The sequence below is a fragment of the Gopherus evgoodei genome, chromosome 4 (genome assembly GCF_007399415.2).
Source record: "Gopherus evgoodei ecotype Sinaloan lineage chromosome 4, rGopEvg1_v1.p, whole genome shotgun sequence".
Lineage (NCBI taxonomy): Eukaryota > Metazoa > Chordata > Testudines > Testudinidae > Gopherus > Gopherus evgoodei.
In genome coordinates this window covers 151,673,325-151,691,770 of record NC_044325.1, presented here as the reverse complement: position 1 = coordinate 151,691,770, position 18,446 = coordinate 151,673,325, and the positions used below count along the sequence as shown (strand labels likewise).

At 53.7% G+C, this 18,446-nt stretch overlaps 1 protein-coding gene across 1 annotated transcript; it reads right to left on the bottom strand.

The window, feature by feature from the left end:
• Window positions 1-13,530: 13,530 nt before the first annotated feature.
• GSTP1 (glutathione S-transferase pi 1) lies at window positions 13,531-16,490 on the bottom strand. Its single transcript, XM_030562555.1, has 7 exons — window positions 16,380-16,490; window positions 16,254-16,292; window positions 15,294-15,400; window positions 14,699-14,786; window positions 14,394-14,497; window positions 13,961-14,068; window positions 13,531-13,778 (listed from the first exon to the last, which is right to left on the bottom strand). Coding segments are annotated over exons 1-7 (636 nt in total). The 5' UTR covers window positions 16,381-16,490; the 3' UTR covers window positions 13,531-13,589.
• Window positions 16,491-18,446: the final 1,956 nt, after the last annotated feature.

Sequence of the window (18,446 nt, the reverse complement as noted above, 5' to 3'; positions counted from 1 at the left end):
CCTGTGGCACCTTATAGACTAACAGACGTTTTGGAGCATGAGCTTTCATGGGTGAATACCCACTTCGTCAGATGCATGTAGTGGAAATCTCCAGGGGCAGGTATATATGCAGGCAAGCTAGAGATAATGAGGTACTTCAATCAGGGAGGATGAGGCCCTGTTCTAGCAGTTGAGGTGTGGAAAACCAAGGGAGGAGAAACTGGTTCTGTAATTGGCAAGCCATTCACAGTCTTTGTTTAATCCTGAGCTGATGGTGTCAAATTTGCAGATGAACTGAAGCTCAGCAGTTGTCTCTTTGAAGTCTGGTCCTGAAGTTTTTTTGCTGCAGGATGGCGACCTTAAGGTCTGCTATAGTGTGGCCAGGGAGGTTGAAGTGTTCTCCTACGGGTTTTTGTATATTGCCATTCCTAATATCTGATTTGTGTCCATTTATCCTTTTCTGTAGCAACTGTCCAGTTTGGCCGATGTTACATAGCTGAGGGGCATTGCTGGCATATGATGGCGTATATTACATGGTGGATGTATATTTAGAGACAATCTTCTTTTTCCCATATCTCCTTTATTTATCAAGCGATTTCGATAAAATCTGAAATGGAGTCAGTATTTTCTTTGTAGAGGGCCCTCATATTGTGGGCCCAACCTGTAGCTTAGTTAGTTATGTGTTAATCCGGCACTGCTTGGCCACAGCTGGAGAGTGCTGGGCGATGGAGCGGCACGGCCCCTGTGGAGTGGGCTGGGGCTGGGAGTGCTGATTGCAGCTCCTGTTTCATGGGCTGCCTCTGCATGGTGAGGGAGACTGGGGTGGGCATGGCAGGTCAGGGTCAGCCTGGTGCTGCGGCAGATAACAATCCAGGGCTCTGGGAACATATCCTGATAAGATATCCCTCCCCACCTCCTGGCCAGGCTGTGCTAATCCCCTTCCATCTCCCTCTGCCCGCCATGCTACTCTTCTACCGTCCCCCCCTAATCCTCCCCATCTCTTTTGCTGCTCTCCTCCAGAGCCTTGCTTCCTTGCTCCAGATTAACTAACTATCTGGCTGTGCTAACCCCCGTTAAATGGATTAAGAAGTGGCTAATGGAGGGAGCTCAAAGGAGTGGTCGATGGGGAATCACCGTCCAACAGGCGCTTATGCCGGGATCTGCGCTAGGCCTCACCCTACTTAACGTTTCCATCGATCCGGCAGCAAATATTAAACCTCAGCTGAGGAGCTGGGCAGCTGGCACCATTGGGGTGTGGGAAAGAGTGAGGCGGTTGGGGCAGTCAGACAATGCCATCGGAGCTCTGGTACGCTGGGCACATTCCAACAAAATGCATTTTAACACGGCCAGCTGCAAAGTCACCCATGCATAAGTAAGGCCTGCAGCCCTCACCTCCAGACTGGGGAGCTGGTCCTGGAGAGCAGGGAGTCTGCAGAGGATTTAGGGGTAGCATGAGTCTCAGACAAGGGCCCTCTCTCCGCCGCTCACTAGACTGCTGGGGGTGTGGTGGGAGCCTGCTGCTGGGTTTCCAGGTGTTTTAAGCCTCTGTCTCAGTCTGAGGGTCCCCAGGCCGACTCTCAGGGTGAAGACCCTCTGGCTAGCACCCCCTCCTGTCCAGGAGCCCAGCCCCTGGGCTCAGAACTGACCCTTCCTCCGCCATCCCCTAGCTTAAATCCCTCTCTCCTATAGGGTTGCCAAGTTTCTAATGGCACAAAACCGAACACCCTTGCCCCACCCCCTGCCCGGCCCCTTTCCCAAGGACCTGTTCATTCCCTCACCCCTTCTCTGAAGCCCTGCCCCCACTCACTCCAGCCCCTCTCCCTCTGTTGCTCACTGTCCCCCACCCACACTGGGCTGGGGCAGGGGGTTGGGGTGCAGGAGGGGGTGAGGCTCCCATTGGGGGTGAGGAGTTCAAGGTGCGGGAGGGGGCTCCAGGCTGGGGCCAAGGGATTTGGCGTGTGGGAGTGGGCTCAAGGCTGGGGCAGGGGGTTGGGGTGCAGGAAGGGGCGCAGGCTCCAGCTGGGGGTGTGAGCTCTGGGGTGCTGCTGGGGATGAGGGGTTTGGGGTGTGGGCCTCAGGAGGAAGTTTGGACACGTGAAGGAGTTCCGACTTGGGGCAGGGGGCTGGGGTGGGGGTCCAGGGTCTGGGAGGGAGTTAGGGTGTGGGAGGAGGTTCCAATCTGGGGCAGGGAGTTCGAGGTGTGGGCTCTGGCCTGGCAGCTCTCGTTCGGCAGCACCACCCTGCCTGCCCTGGCTCCGTGCTGCTGTCATAAACAGATAGCTAAGGGTTAATGTCTCTTTCACCTGAAACACCTGACCAGAGAACCAATCAGGAAACCGGATTTTTTCAACTTTGGGTGGAGGGAAGTGGGTGTCTGAGTCTTTTGTCTGCCTGCCTGCTTCTCTGAGCTTTGGAGAAGTACTTTCTACTTTCTAGTCTTCTGTTTCTAAGAGTAAGGACAAAGAGATCAGATAGTAAGTTATATGGTTTCTTTTCTTTGGTATTTGCATGAATATAAGTGCTGGAATGCTTTGATTTGTATTCTTTTTGAATAAGGCTGTTTATTCAATATTCTTTTAAGCAATTGACCCTGTGTTGTATCATCTTAATACAGAGAGAACATTTGTATTTTTTCTTTTTTTTTTATATAAAGTTTTCTTTTAAGACCTGTTGGAGTTTTTCTTTACTTCAGGGAAATTAAGTCTGTACTCACCAGGAATTGGTGGGAGGAAGAAATCAGGGGAAAGCTGTGTGTTGGATTGCTAGCCTGATTTTGCATTTCCTCTGGGTGAAGAGGAAAGTGCTTTTGTTCCAGGATTGGGAACGGAGAGGGGGACTCACTCTGCGTAGTTTCACAGAGCTTGTGTCTGTGTATCTCTCCAGGAGCACCTGGAGCGGGGAAGGGAATCAGGATTATTTCCCTTTGTTGTGAAACTCAAGGGATTTGGGTCTTGTGGTCCCCAGGGAAGGTTTTTCAGGGGGACCAGAGTGCCCCAAAACACTCTAATTTTTTGGGTGGTGGCAGCAGTACCAGGTCCAAGCTGGTAACTAAGCTTGGAGGTTTTCATGCTAACCCCCATATTTTGGACGCTAAGGTCCAGAATCTGGGAATAAAGGTTATAACATGGTGTAGCAGCGGCGGGATATAGACAGAATCCAGAAGCCAGTAGGAATATTATATTTTTCTTTTCTCTGCTAAGGGCTTTTTAGCAGAGAGAAACAGTTTGGTTTTAAAAGGGAACCAGAGAGAATTTTTTTTTCTGCTCTCTAGCAGTTTGTGGTTTGCATATTAAGCGAGAAGACTGTTAAGGGTCTTTTGTCATGCAATAGCCCTCCCATTAGGAGGCAAGTACCAGCACTTATATGCATGCAGATAAAGTGGTTTTTTCTGGTTTCCCTTAATTGAACATTAGCTAGAGAGAGAAAAGGAAAAAAAGCACTGTTGCTAGGCAGACTTCAGGAGGCAACAGAGAGCCTGCAGTTCAGAAGATAAACATCGGAGGGCACCCCAACACAAGAAAACAGGAACCATGACTTCTAAGGCAAGGATTGACGCCGAAGAACAAATCAAAGACGCTGAACACAGGCGACAGATGGAGATGAAAGAAAAGGAAGAAAGCCTCAAACTGGCAGCCTTCCAAAGAGAACAGGCAGCCCAAGAGGCAGCACACAAAAGAAAACTAGAGAAGAAGAGGTGGCCCACCGCCGAGAAATGGAAAAGCACCAAAAGAAATGGAAAAACAACAAAAAGAAATGGAAAAACAACAAAAAGAGAATGAAGAGAAGGAAAACAGAGAAAACATGAACTGGAGATGGCAAAAGCTGGGCTGCATGTGCCAGCCAACCCTAACAACCCGGCGCCAATTATTGCTCCCCAGCACAGGAAATTTCCCACCTACAAGGCAGGTGATGACACCGAGGCCTTCTTGAAAAATTTTGAAAGAGCCTGTCTTGGGTACAGCATCCCCGAAGCCCAGTACATGGTAGAATTAAGGCCACACCTCAGTGGACCTTTAGCAGAGGTGGCAGCTGAAATGCCCAAGCCGCAAATGAATGACTATAAACTTTTTCAAACCAAGGCCAGATACAGGATGGGGATAACCCCAGATCATGCCCGTCGGCGCTTCAGAACCCAAAAATGGAAACCAGAGGTGTCATTTCCCAAACACGCCTACTACATTGCAAAAAACTATGAGGCCTGGTTAACAGGAAACAACATTCAAACCTTGGAAGAAGTGAACCTTCTCATACAAATGGAGCAGTTCTTGGATGGTGTTCCTGAAGACATCACACGGTACATACAAGATAGAAATCCCAAAACTATCGCTGAGGCGGGGGAGATTGGAGCCAAATGGATGGAACTGGCAGAAAGCAAAAAAGCTACTGTCAAGGGAAACGATTACCCCAGGGGGCACACAGACCATAAACCCTACAACCGAGGACAGCCAAAGACCCTACATACCACCCAAGTAAAGCCACAGATACCCTACTCTTCAACCTCACCAGTCTCCAGTAACTCACCTCGGCCCAGTGACCCATCAGATGGAAGATGCTTTCAGTGTAATGAACTGGGACATATCAAGGCCAACTGTCCCAAGAACACCATGCAAGTGCAATTCATTACACCACCATCACCCCAAAGATCCCCAGGCCCAGATGCCTCTCAAATACCCTTGGAGCGAAGGGAAAATTTGAGAGTGGGCGGAAAGAAGGTTACTGCGTGGAGAGACACGGGGGCACAAGTGTCAGCTATCCACCAATCCTTCGTTGACCCCAAATTCATCAACCCAAAGGCCAAAGTTACAATTTACCCCTTCATGTCACAAGCTGTAGACTTGCCTACAGCTCAACTGCCTGTCCAGTACAAAGGCTGGTCAGGAATGTGGACTTTTGCAGTCTATGACAATTATCCTATCCCCATGCTACTGGGGGAAGACTTGGCCAACCAGGTGAGGCGGGCCAAGAGAGTGGGAATGGTTACCCGTAGCCAAACCAGGCAAGCTTCCAGACCCATTCCTGTTCCTGAGCCGTCCACAGAGGCCCCGTCTGTGTTACCAGAGACCCAGACAGAGGTAGTGGACCCGGATTCCATGCCTACCACTGAAACAGCCACAGCATCTCCAGTCCCAGGCCCGGAACTGGAACAGCAACCAGCACCAGCAAGTGCAACCACATCTTCAAACTCAACGCCAGAGGGCGCCAGCGAGCCAAAACTGGCAGAAGCACACGACAGCCATACCCAAAAGGCTCAGCCAGAGCCTGAAATACCCTCAGGTGCACCAGCGGAGAGCGGTTCACCAGCAACGGAAACAACCCCATCACCTACATCGCTTCCAGAGGGACCAAGCCCAAGTCCACAGTCTGAGGAAGAACTGGTGACCCCAGCCTCAAGGGAACAGTTCCAGGCTGAGCAGGAAGCAGATGACAGCCTTCAGAAAGCGTGGGCGGCGGCACGGAGCACCCCACCGCCTCTCAGCTCTTCTAATCGATCCCGGTTTGTTATAGACCAAGGACTTTTATACAAGGAAATTCTTTCTGGTGGACACGGGAGGAATGGCAGCCGCAAAACAGTGGTGGTCCCAACTAAGTACGGGAGAAGCTCTTAAGCTTAGCCCATGATCATCCCAATGGCCATGCTGGGGTGAACAGAACCAAGGACCGGTTGGGGAAGTCCTTCCACTGGGAGGGGATGGGCAAGGATGTTGCCAAGTATGTCCGGTCTTGTGAGGTATGCCAAAGAGTAGGTAAGCCTCAAGACCAGGTCAAGGCCCCTCTCCCGCCACTCCCCATAATTGAGGTCCCATTTCAGCAAGTAGCTGTGAATATTCTGGGCCCTTTCCCAAAAAAGACGCCCAGAGGAAAGCAGTACGTACTGACTTTAGTGGACTTTGCTACCCGATGGCCAGAAGCAGTAGCTCTAGGCAACACCAGGGCTAACACTGTGTGCCTGGCCCTAACAGACATCTTTGCCAGGGTAGGTTGGCCCTCCGACATCCTTACAGATTCAGGGTCTAATTTCCTGGCAGGGACCATGGAAAACTGTGGGAAACTCATGGGGTGAATCACTTGGTTGCCACCCCGTACCACCATCAAACCAATGGCCTGGTGGAAAGGTTCAATGGAACTTTGGGGGCCATGATAAGAAAATTCATCAACGAATTCTCCAATAATTGGGACCTAGTGTTGCAGCAGTTGCTGTTTGCCTACAGGGCTGTACCACATCCCAGTTTAGGGTTTTCACCATTTGAACTAGTGTATGGTCACGAGGTTAAGGGGCCATTACAGTTGGTGAAGCAGCAATGGGAGGGGTTTACGCCTTCTCCAGGAACTAACATTCTGGACTTTGTAAGCAACCTACAAAGCACCCTCCGACACTCTTTAGCCCTTGCTAAAGAAAACCTAAAGGATGCTCAAGAAGAGCAAAGGCCTGGTATGACAGACATGCCAGAGAACGTTCCTTCAAGGTAGGAGACCAGGTTATGGTCTTGAAGGCGCAACAGGCCCATAAGATGGAAGCATCATGGGAAGGGCCATTCACGGTCCAAGAGCGCCTGGGAGCTGTAAACTACCTCATAGCATTTCCCAATTCCTCACTAAAGCCTAAAGTGTACCATGTTAATTCTCTCAAGCCTTTCTATTCCAGAGACTTACAGGTTTGTCAGTTTACAGTCCAGGGAGATGATGCTGAGTGGCCTGACGGTGTCTACTACGACGGAAAAAAAAGACGGTGGCGTGGAAGAGGTGAACCTCTCAACCACCCTGGAACGTCTGCAGCGGCAACAAATCAAGGAGCTGTGCACTAGCTTCGCCCCATTGTCTCAGCCACCCCAGGACGGACTGAACGGGCATACCACTCCATTGATACAGGTAATGCTCACCCAATCAGAACCCCACCCTACCGGGTGTCTCCTCATGCCCAAGCTGCTATAGAACGGGAGATCCAGAACATGCTACAGATGGGTATAATCCGCCCATCTACCAGTGCCTGGGCATCTCCAGTGGTTCTGGTACCCAAACCAGATGGGGAAATACGCTTTTGCGTGGACTACCGTAAGCTAAATGCTGTAACTCGTCCGGACAACTATCCAATGCCACGTACTGATGAGCTATTGGAAAAGTTGGGACGTGCCCAGTTCATCTCTACCATAGACTTAACCAAGGGGTACTGGCAAGTACCGCTAGATGAACCTGCCAAGGAGAGGTCAGCATTCGTCACCCATACGGGGGTGTATGAATTCAATGTCCTTCCTTTCGGCCTTCGAAATGCACCCGCCACCTTCCAGAGGCTGGTAGATGGTCTACTAGCTGGACTGGGAGAATTTGCAGTTGCCTACCTCGATAATGTGGCCATTTTTTCAGACTCCTGGCCCGAACACCTACTCCACCTGAAAAAGGTCTTTGAGCGCATCAGGCAGGCAGGACTAACTGTTAAGGCCAAAAAGTGTCAAATAGGCCAAAACAGAGTGACTTACCTGGGGCACCAGGTGGGTCGAGGAACCATAAACCCCCTACAGGCCAAGGTGGATGCTATCCAAAAGTGGCCTGTCCCAAGGTCAAAGAAACAGGTCCAATCCTTCTTAGGCTTGGCCGGATACTACAGGCGATTTGTACCACACTACAGCCAAATCGCTGCCCCATTAACCGACCTAACCAAAAAGACCCAGCCAAATGCCGTTAAGTGGACTAATGAGTGTCAAGAGGCCTTTACCCAGCTTAAGGCGATGCTCATGTCTGACCCTGTGCTCAGGGCCCCGGATTTTGACAAGCCATTCCTAGTAACCACAGATGCATCTGAGCGTGGTATAGGAGCAGTGCTCATGCAGGAAGCAACAGATCACAACTTCCATCCTGTCGTGTTTCTTAGCAAGAAACTGTCTGAGAGGGAAAGTCACTGGTCAGTCAGTGAAAAGGAATGCTATGCCATTGTGTACGCCCTGGAAAAGCTACGCCCATATGTTTGGGGACGGCGGTTCCAACTACAAACTGACCATGCTGCACTAAAGTGGCTTCATACTGCCAAGGGGAACAACAAGAAACTTCTTCGGTGGAGTTTAGCTCTCCAAGATTTTGATTTTGAAATTCAACACATCACAGGAGCTTCTAACAAAGTTGCTGATGCACTCTCCCGTGAGAGTTTCCCAGAATCCAGTAGTTAAAAAGTGTTCTTAAAATGTAAAAGTCTGTTAGTTATATACTTAGTAGTATATGTAAAGGTGCATGTGTTGTATTAATCTGTTTATTTTCAAGTTCTAGAAGGAAATTGCCGCCCGTGAGCTTCCCCACTGTCTGCAATTTGGGGGGCGTGTCATAAACAGATAGCTAAGGGTTAATGTCTCTTTCACCTGAAACACCTGACCAGAGAACCAATCAGGAAACCGGATTTTTTCAACTTTGGGTGGAGGGAAGTGGGTGTCTGAGTCTTTTGTCTGCCTGCCTGCTTCTCTGAGCTTTGGAGAAGTACTTTCTACTTTCTAGTCTTCTGTTTCTAAGAGTAAGGACAAAGAGATCAGATAGTAAGTTATATGGTTTCTTTTCTTTGGTATTTGCATGAATATAAGTGCTGGAATGCTTTGATTTGTATTCTTTTTGAATAAGGCTGTTTATTCAATATTCTTTTAAGCAATTGACCCTGTGTTGTATCATCTTAATACAGAGAGAACATTTGTATTTTTTCTTTTTTTTTTATATAAAGTTTTCTTTTAAGACCTGTTGGAGTTTTTCTTTACTTCAGGGAAATTAAGTCTGTACTCACCAGGGAATTGGTGGGAGGAAGAAATCAGGGGAAAGCTGTGTGTTGGATTGCTAGCCTGATTTTGCATTTCCTCTGGGTGAAGAGGAAAGTGCTTTTGTTCCAGGATTGGGAACGGAGAGGGGGACTCACTCTGCGTAGTTTCACAGAGCTTGTGTCTGTGTATCTCTCCAGGAGCACCTGGAGCGGGGAAGGGAATCAGGATTATTTCCCTTTGTTGTGAAACTCAAGGGATTTGGGTCTTGTGGTCCCCAGGGAAGGTTTTTCAGGGGGACCAGAGTGCCCCAAAACACTCTAATTTTTTGGGTGGTGGCAGCAGTACCAGGTCCAAGCTGGTAACTAAGCTTGGAGGTTTTCATGCTAACCCCCATATTTTGGACGCTAAGGTCCAGAATCTGGGAATAAGGTTTTAACAGCTGCTCCCTAAGTGGAGGTGCTGCCAGGTGGATCTGCACGGTGCGCACTGCCCATGACTGCAAGCATCGCCCCTGCAGCTCCCATTGGCCAATGAGAGCTATGGGGGTGGCTCTCAGGGTGGGGGCAGCACGTGAAGCTTCCCTGATCACCCTTGGGCCTAGGGGTCAGATGTGCTGTCAGCTTCCCGGAGCTGCGCTCAAGCCAGGGCAAGCAGGGAGCCTGCCTTAGCCCTGCTGCACCACTCACCAGACTTTTTACAGCCCAATCAGCAGTGCCGACTGGAGCTGCCAGGGTCCCTTTTCAACTGGGCATTCGGGTTGAAAACCGGAGGCCTGGCAACCCTACTCTCCCAGCACTCCACTGAAGGGGTGAGCTGGCTGGGTTCCCAGAGGCCTACGGTATGTGAAACAGAGACACACACAGCCCCTTTGAGTCTCCCCCATGGCTGCCCTTTAACAGCACAATAGTCAGACCTATGCAAGGCAACAACTTTGCCAAGCATTTCCCTGCCTCAGCATCCTCCCTACTCGAGCACATTCCTGGGCTGGCATCAAAGTCCTCTGGGCCAGTCAGGCCCTTGTGCTTCACAACAGAGTTTATCTGCTGCCATTTGGCACATTCTACCCCAGCTCAGCTCTTCTCACGTGGCTGTCTGCTCTGCACCCTCCGTCCTGCCCAAGCTTCCTACATCTTGCCCCAGCTCCCCGGGGTCTGTTTAATGTACCCCCCCATCAACGCTTGAGTCTTTTTGGTAATTTCCCACTGCTCCCAGGGCAGCACAGCCAAGGAGGGAGGATGTGCTTTGTCCAGCAGCCCCCTTAGCCATTCCTGTTATGATCTGAGCGTTCTCCATTGTCCTGGGTTGGGATGCAGTTCTGCTAGTCAGTGGGGCACAGACAGGAGGGTATTTGTGCTTTCCATAGCAACAGCTTCCTACCATCACCTGTCCAGATGAGGCCTCAAAATCATCACAGGGCCAAACATCTTGTCGTCCGCTCCCGGTGCGATGCTGTGGCAAAAAGGGCTGGTGCAACCCTGGGCTATATAAACAGGGGAGTGGTGAGCAGGAGCAGGGCGTTGGATTTACCTCTGCATCCGGCACTGAGGAGACCCACACTGGGATGCTGGCGTCCAGTTCTGGGGGCCAGGTTTACAATGGATGTTGAAAAAAATTGGAGAGGGTGCAGAGAAGAGCCACCAAAATGATTCGAGGGCTGGAAAAAGTGCCTGACAGGGAGAGACCGACAGAGCTCAATCTGTCTAGCTTCTCAAAGCCGTGCCTGAGAGGTGGCTGGATAACAGGGTCGAAGTACCTTCAGGGAGGGAGAAGAACAGGTACAAAAGGTCTCTTTGATCTAGCAGAGCGAGACGGGGCAAGACCCAGCGGCTGGGAAATGGAGCCAGGCACATTCCAGTTAGAAAGGAGGCACAAATGTCTAATGGTGCAGGTGAGGAACCCCCATAGCAAACTCCTGAGGGCTGGAGAGGAGGCTCCATCGCTGCTGTCTTCAGAGCCAAACTGGAGCCTTTCGGGACACTGCTTTGGTCAAACACCAGGGACAGGGCTCAGTACAGGGGAAGCGAGTAAAAGTCCCCGTCCTGTGCCCTATGGGAGGTCAGACGGGGTGAGTCAATGGGCCCATCTGGCCTCCCCATCTCTCAGCCCCCTAGCACCCTTCCTGAGACCGGCATGGTCCCTGGGCCTCTCCTGCAGCAGCTCCTCCTTCCACCTTTTCCTACTGGAGTGAAGCTCCCCTGGCCTTGGGGTCCCCCTGGGGAGTCTCCTGGGTGGCATCCCCTCCCCCCATGGCAGGCTCCTGCAGCTGTTCCACGGCCATGGCAACCCCCTTCCATGTGGCTGTTGGAGACAGAAGAACACCATGCCTCTCAGATCCTTCTGGGCTGGCTGTGACCAAGGACCCACCCCCCTCAGGAAAGGGGAGGGGTCTGTGCCCTGAGCAGTGAGACAGAGCAGTGGGAACAGATGCCCAGGGAGGGGGATCCCAGCCCCATGGCACATCCACAATGACAATTCTCTCACCACACCGGGCGACAGGGCGCAGCGGGGCTGATGGGACCCCTGTCTGGGGAGGTGCCAGTCCTGCTATGGAAATTGCCCTCCCACCCCGAAATCAGACCTGCTCACATGGCAGTACTGACTGTGTGCCAGGGGAGCCTGTCCCAGCGGGAGGCTCGGTTCGATGTGCTAAGGTCTGTCTATGCTTCACCAGCAACCCCAGCTCCCACTCATCCCCTCTCCTTGGCAGCCAGGCTGGATCAGACATGTCCAGGGGCAGCAGTGGGTGAAAGCAGGGAGACAAGCTGTGACAAAGGCGGAATTCTTTGTAATAGTTTTTTTATGAAGCCCAGGGCCAGCTCTAACTTTTTTGCCACCCCAAGCAAGAAAGAAGATGGCCACACCGCCCGAAGCCCTGCCCCCGCCCGAGCGCCGCGCTGCTCTCAGCCCCCACTCCCCCTGCGCCGTGCTGCTCTCAGCCCCCCCCAGCACCATGCCAAGCCCCCGCCCCCCTGAGCACCTCTTGCTGCCTGAAGCCCCACCCCCCAAATGCCGCCCCACCCGAAGCTCCGTCCCCCGAGCGCCGCACCGCTCAAGTGCCACCCCGCCCGAAGCCCCACGCCGCCAAAACAAAAAAAATCCTCCAGTGCTGTGCTCACGAACCAAAAAAAAACAAAAAAACAAACCCCAGAGCGCCGCCCTGGCCCAAGGTGCGGCCCCAAGCACATGCTTGGTCGGCTGGTGCCTGGAGCCGGCCCTGATGAAGCCTCGGTGTGCCTCAGTTTCCCCCATAGTTTGCATGTGGCTACCCACTGGGGGAAACAGGATGAAGTTTGCTCTCAGGGCAGGCTAAGAGACGTGGGGGAAAGGTCCCCTAGCTGTCTGAGTAGGGATCATTAAAGAAGGACCAGTGAGGCCGAGCCTTATCGGCAGAAAACGCAAGGTGACAATGGGAAATCCAGTCACCAGGGCACGGACACCTAGCAACCCGTGCCCCAGCAGGAGGATTTTGCCACTTCTCAGCAGGGAGGCGGAAGGGAGGACGGCGCTGGGAGGTGGGGGAGGAATGGTGGCTGCTGGAGGGAGGTGGGGGAGAAAGGGTGGCTGCTGGAGGAAGCTGGGGGCTCCCGTCTGGGAACTGAGGAAAGAAGGAGTCAGAGACACATTCTGAACATGGAGTTTGGGCTAGGTTGGGGGCAGGTTTGGAAGGTGGGGGACGGCTTTAGGGGCAGGGTTGGGCTTGGCTGGTGAATAGTGGCTCGACCAGAATGAATGATGCTTTAACCCTCAGTTCTTCCTGCTGACCTAGGGCCTCGCTGGGCCATGGAGCAGGTTTGACAATGCTGCCAAGTGTCACTGCAAACAGGGGCTGGGGTGTCAGAGCTCACCAAAGAACACCCAGGTCTCTCCAGGAGTCTGGCTCAGTGGGAAACGCTAGGCAGCGTTCACGGGGTAAAGGATGGTGGAGCCCAGAGGTTCTGGGGCAGAGGCCACGTGACCAGCCCTGGAGGAAGAGTGAGGCCCTGGGGGGCTGGGGCACTGAAGGGCTCCTCCACAGGACAGTGTAAATGCTGCGGCCTAGCCCCGATCTTGGGGATCTGTGACACAGGGGCTGCCAACCGCCCAAGGGGCCAGGCCAAGGGTGGGGCCCATGGAGGAATCACACACCCACTCTGGGGATGCCTGGATTCTATCCCCAGCCCTCAAAGGGTGGGTGGGGCCTAGTAGGTACAGCAGGGGGCCAGGTCCCCAGACACCTGGTTTCCACCCCTCCCCAGTACAATGTGGATAGCTCTGCTGGCACCAGGGGCTGAGGAGAGGCAGATGAACAGCCTTTTCAGTTAGACTGGAAGAGAATTGGATTTTATGGGCTGAGGACCTGCTGGAGCAGCCCCTCCCTTTGGAGGGGAGTTTGCCATGCCCCACCCTGAGTCCTCAGGGCTGGTGTTTCTGTGCTTGTGGGCATGCACCTGGCAACACAGCCTGCCCCCGGCAGAGTCTGGCCTGATGGAACAGGGCAGGATAAGTGCAGGGCACGGTGTGGGCACCGCTCTGGGTCAGGGCACTGCCCCCAGGGGCTCCTGACCATCCCACTGGGCAATGCCCCATCTCGGGCGCAGCCACCAAGCAGAGTAGCACTAAGGCCCTGGGAGGAGGTAGCCCATGTGCCTGCGTATCACTGCCCCTCTGCTGTCCCCCAGCTGCACACAACAGCAGCCCCACAGGACCCAGCTCCCAGCACGGTCCTTGAGCTCTGGGCAGCAGGCACCTGCTGGAACCGTGCGTGGGGCTGCTTCCAGGAGTGGAAATGGGTTTTTAAGCACCAACTCCCCCTTGGCCACTATGCCCCCCCAACAACACACAGGGGCCTGGTCTGGTAGCTGTTTATTGTGCCACGAGAGTGCCCCCTCCCTCCATCCATGGGGGTCACTGCTTGCCGTTGCCATTGATGGGCCGGTCACGGTGGGTAGCTGACTCCAGGTAGGTGCGCAGGCGGGGCCGGGAAGTCACCCGCTCCACGTAAGCGGCCAGCAGAGGGCAGGAGCCCAGGCAGCCAGGTGCCAGCACCAGGTGGTTCCGCACCAGCTCCACCAGGTTATAGTCTGCAAAAGAGATCTGAGGAGAGGGGGTGGAGTCAACCCATGGCCATGCCCCCAGGCAGCTGATGAGACTCATCTGTTTTGGGGCCAGGGACAGTGAGAGCCTGGTCACCTGGCGAGGAGGAGACTGATAAACAGATACCCCAGCTACTGTAGGGGGCAGGAGTGGGGAGACTGCCCCCTCCCAAACACACTCACCTGATCTCCGATGATGAAGGCCTGGCCGGCGCGGTTCTGGGACAGCAGGGTCTCAAAGGGGCACAGCTGCGCTGGCAGTGCCTCCACATAGGCTGCTTTACCGTTCTCCTGCAGGAGACAGGGGTCAGGGCCCAGCTGCTCCCCCAGAAACCCACCCCCACTGCAACTCATCCTAGTGCTGGACCCACCGCCAACACGACTGGGACCACCCCCACCCAGACCTGTCCCAGCGCTGGAACCACCCCCACCACAACAGGACCTGTCCCCAGTGCTGGACCCATAGCCTCACTCCCAATGCCAGTACCAAAGTCAACCTTGCCCTTACTGAAATGGGGCCCACTCCCAACACCCCAGCCAGGCCTATGCCCCAGTGCTGGAGCTGCCCTCTCCTGCCCCCACCCCTCCCCCAACACAGACTCTAGCCTTGGCTCACGTAGTTCTGGTAGATGAGTTGGGCGTATTTGAGGCGCAGATCTTCCACTCCATCATTCACCATGTCCAGCAACGCCGCCTCCCGCTGGTCCTTTCCGTATAGCCCTGCCAGAGCGAGAGCTGCTATCAGCCTGGGGAGACCTCCCCCTCCCATTCCCCTGCCCACACCTGCTCCCTACACCCAGCCCTGCCCCCCTCAAGCTCCTTCCCATACAGCACTGCCAGAGGAGAGCTGTGGCCAGCACAGGGAGCCCCGCTACACCCAGCTCCCCCCAGCTGCCCAGTCCCTCCCTCCCCCAGCCATACCATAGGTCCTGGCCAGGTGCCGCAGGAAGGCATTGGACTGGTACAGGGTCAAGTCTCCATCCTGAAACTTGGGCAGCTGCCCAAACAGCTGCAGGGAGCACAAGGTGAGGAGTCATAAGCCCCAGATTGGGCTGACAGGGTGAGGCCGCGGGATGGATGGACGGACAGACAGATGCACGCACACCGCAGAGCAGCCACCTCAGTGGGCCAAAATCAAGATGGGCCAGAAAGCCATTGGGGGAGGTGACTCTGAACCAGTGCTTCAACCTCTGCTGGGATCCCCCTCCTCACCCCTCCAGAGGGTCATGCCTCTATCTCCCCTGAGGATCCCCCCACCCCACCACGGGATCATGCCTCCCACCTCCCCCAAGGGTTCCCCCACACTTGCCATTTCCCCCAGTACTCCCTCCCACCCCCATAGGGTCACATCCACAATCTCCCCAGAGATGCCCCCCACCCCTCATGGTGTCATGCCCCCCACCTCCCCTGGGATTCCCCCCCATCCCCACAGGGTCACTCCCCCCACATCCCCCACTCTGCTCAGGGACCCCACCCTGAACACTCAGTGTCAGCCACCCCCAGGGGTTTCACTCACACAGGATTTCTTGAGCTCTCCCTTCTGCCACCGATCCATGGTCACTACATCCTCCTGCCACTCCTGCCCCTGGTCGGCCAGCAGCATTCGCACAGCCTCACAGCGCCCTGCGCCATGGGACAGATAGATCCTCACTGGCTACCCCCGGGCACAGATAGACCCCTCCGGTGCCCCCAGCCCCCCAGCAGCTCCCTCAGGCACAGACAGATCCCCTCCAGTCCCATCCCCCTCCTGCAGCTCCCCAGGGCACAGGCATCCCCATCTCCATCCTTCTCACCACCCAGCCCCTGGAGTCATCGACACCGCTGCCCCACGCCCCCCTCGCTGCCCGGCCCCAACAGGGCACAGATCGGGCAGAACAGACACCCCTGGCCAATGCTGCTCTCTGCACCCAGGGCACCAGTAGAGCTAGAGGGGACGGGGGTTGCTGGGGGAGCCCAGGGCTGGGCTGGCAGGGGCTGCGGATCGGGAGTGAGGGGTACCGACAGGGCTGGGGGGGAGCCCAGGGCTGGGCTGGCAGGGGCTGCGGATCGGGAGTGAGGGGTACCGACAGGGCTGGGGGGGAGCCCAGGGCTGTGCTGGCAGGGGCTGCGGGTCAGGAGTGAGGGGCACTGGTGGAGCTGGGGGCGGGGGGAGCCCAGAGCTGGGCTGGCAGGGGCTGCGGATCGGGAGTGAGGGGCACCGACAGGGCTGGGGGGGAGCCCAGGGCTGGGCTGGCAGGGGCTGCGGATCGGGAGTGAGGGGCACCGACAGGGCTGGGGGGGAGCCCAGGGCTGGGCTGGCAGGGGCTGCGGGTTGAGAGTGAGGGACAGTGGTGGAGCTGGGGGCGGGGGGAGCCCAGGGCTGGTCTGGCAGGGGCTGCGGATCGGGAGTGAGGGGCATCAGCAGGGCTGGGGGGGAAGCAGGGGCTGCAGACCAGTATCGAGGTCCCCTCGCTGGCTGTGCCCCCCCATCACTCACCGCGCACGGGGAAGTAGGTGATGGTGAAGGGTCCAGGCACTGCGGAGAGAACAGAGAAGGGAGGGGAGTTAGCGGGGTCCGGGACGCGGCGGGGGGGGGGGGGGCGATGGGGATCCTCGGACTCACTCTTGGTCTCTCTCTGCAGCTGCGGAGCCAGACAGAGCCTGATCCGGACCAAAGGGAGCCAGGGAAAGTGCTGAGTCACTTGCCTCCCGGTGCCTTAAGAGCAAAGGCAAAGGCACAGGCACCGCCCCCTCCCACCCCCTTCCCCCCCGCAGCGAGCGGGGCGGAATTTGCTGCGGGGCTGGGAGCGTGCAGCGCCTAATCCGCTTCCCAGGGCTCTGGTCCTAAAGCCCCAGGCTGGCCGGCGCCAGCCCGCACCGCAGGGAGCTGCTGCAGGAGGAAAAATACACTAGTCGGACATTTAAAACTCCCCCCTCGGTTTCCGGGTCTGTCCCCGCCGCTTCAGGCCTTGGTACTGTTCACTTTAGAGAATGTGACTCTTATTACATCGTCCTGCACCCCCGTTCCCCTTGTGCAGCTGGAGGTCCCCGGGGCATATTGGGGATACCAAGTAATGGCTGAAGATGTTCCTACTTTGCTCCCAGCTCCAGGCAGCGATCGCACTTCCTGCTTGTGTTGCAACAGGCGTTTTTCGTTTTACATTTTTGTTCTTTTACTGTATTTTATTTTTTTAATACCCAGGGTTATTCTTTGGGATCACATGACATCCAGGCTGAGTAATTTCCTGGCTTGGTGGCCAGACTTTTTCAGGTTTAAGAGTAGCAGCCGTGTTCGTCTGTATCAGCAAAAAGAACAGGAGTACTTGTGGCGCTTTAGATACAAACCTCTTTATTTGGGCATAAGCTTTTATGGGATGCATGCTGCGGAAAATACAGAAGGAACACACACACACACACACACACACACACACGTGTGTGTGTTGGTGTGCTATTTTCAGCAGGAGAAAAAAAAACTTTTGTAGTAATAATCACCCACCTTAATTGATTAGTCCTGTTGTAGTTGGTATGGCAACATCCATTTTTTCATGCCCTCTGTTTATATATCTTCCTACTGTATTTTCCACTGCATGCATCCAATGAAGTGGGTTTTAGCCCATGAAAGCTTATGTCCATATAAATTCGTTACTCTCTAAGGTGCCACAAGGACTCCTCGTTCTTCAAACTTTTCCAGTTTCCGTTGATCCACCAATGGGAATTGCATTTGTCAGTGGTTGCCTCCCTATCCAGCACCCTCCTGCTTTTTCACCTCACCGCTTGTGTGTAGAAGTTGGTTCCCAAATATTCAGCACAGGCCAGATGTGTAAAGGTTGAAAGCACTTCGATACTTTGAAAATCCCACTAGGTGCCTTTATTTAAGCACCGTGCTATCTTGTATGAAATCCTTTTCAAAGGCAAATTTCTACTGTAATTTTAGGTATACAACTCCAACATAGACTGACAGCCACAAACATTCAAAAATAACCAATTATACACCCCAAAGACATGAGATTTAAATACATTCATTCTGGGTTCTTTTAATTTGCATTTTTTATGAGCCTTTAGGGTGCACTGGGTTGGTACTTTTATCAGTTACCTCTCCCCAAGAATCCATATCCCTAAAACAGTTGCACATTCCTGTAACATCCTGTAATGTTTTGGACTTCCAGTAACATGTGATTCCTCCTCCCCACACACTTTGTAATTGAAAACTTATTAAAAATTCTCTTTGTGTAGGTAATCCCCATCTTGCAGACGCTGAAGTGCAGACTTCACTCTTCTGTGACTTCATTTGTTGCATACCTAGATGTGGATTTTCTACAGAATTGTTCCTACTTCTAATTGCATATTTTCATAGCCTTTTTTTTGTATGCCACATGTTTTATTATGATACATTTGAATGTGATACATGATGTTCTTCATTCTGACAAGTTTACTGTTTCGTACTGCCAAAATCAAGGACTAAAAAAAATTAATTATCCTGTTCCTCCTTTGCATTGATTGGGCAGCGGGCATAAGTGCTCACTGTGATACTGCACCCCTTATTCTTCACAGTGATATGATATGATTGTGGCATAATTATGATGCATTTTGTATAAGATAAGTCATGTGAGGTGTCATTGGAAAAGTTATGATTTACCAGATATGATTATCTTATTTGTGTGCATGTATCAGTTTTGTATCTGAAGTTGTG

What these genes read in the sequence shown, in the direction of transcription:
- GSTP1 (XM_030562555.1), bottom strand. An exon ending in AACTCATCTACCAGAACTAC is followed by an intron (nt 14,069 to 14,393) that starts GTGAGCCAAGGC and finishes TGTCTCCTGCAG; the next exon opens with GAGAACGGTAAAGCAGCCTA. An exon ending in CCTTCATCATCGGAGATCAG is followed by an intron (nt 13,779 to 13,960) that starts GTGAGTGTGTTT and finishes CCCTCTCCTCAG; the next exon opens with ATCTCTTTTGCAGACTATAA.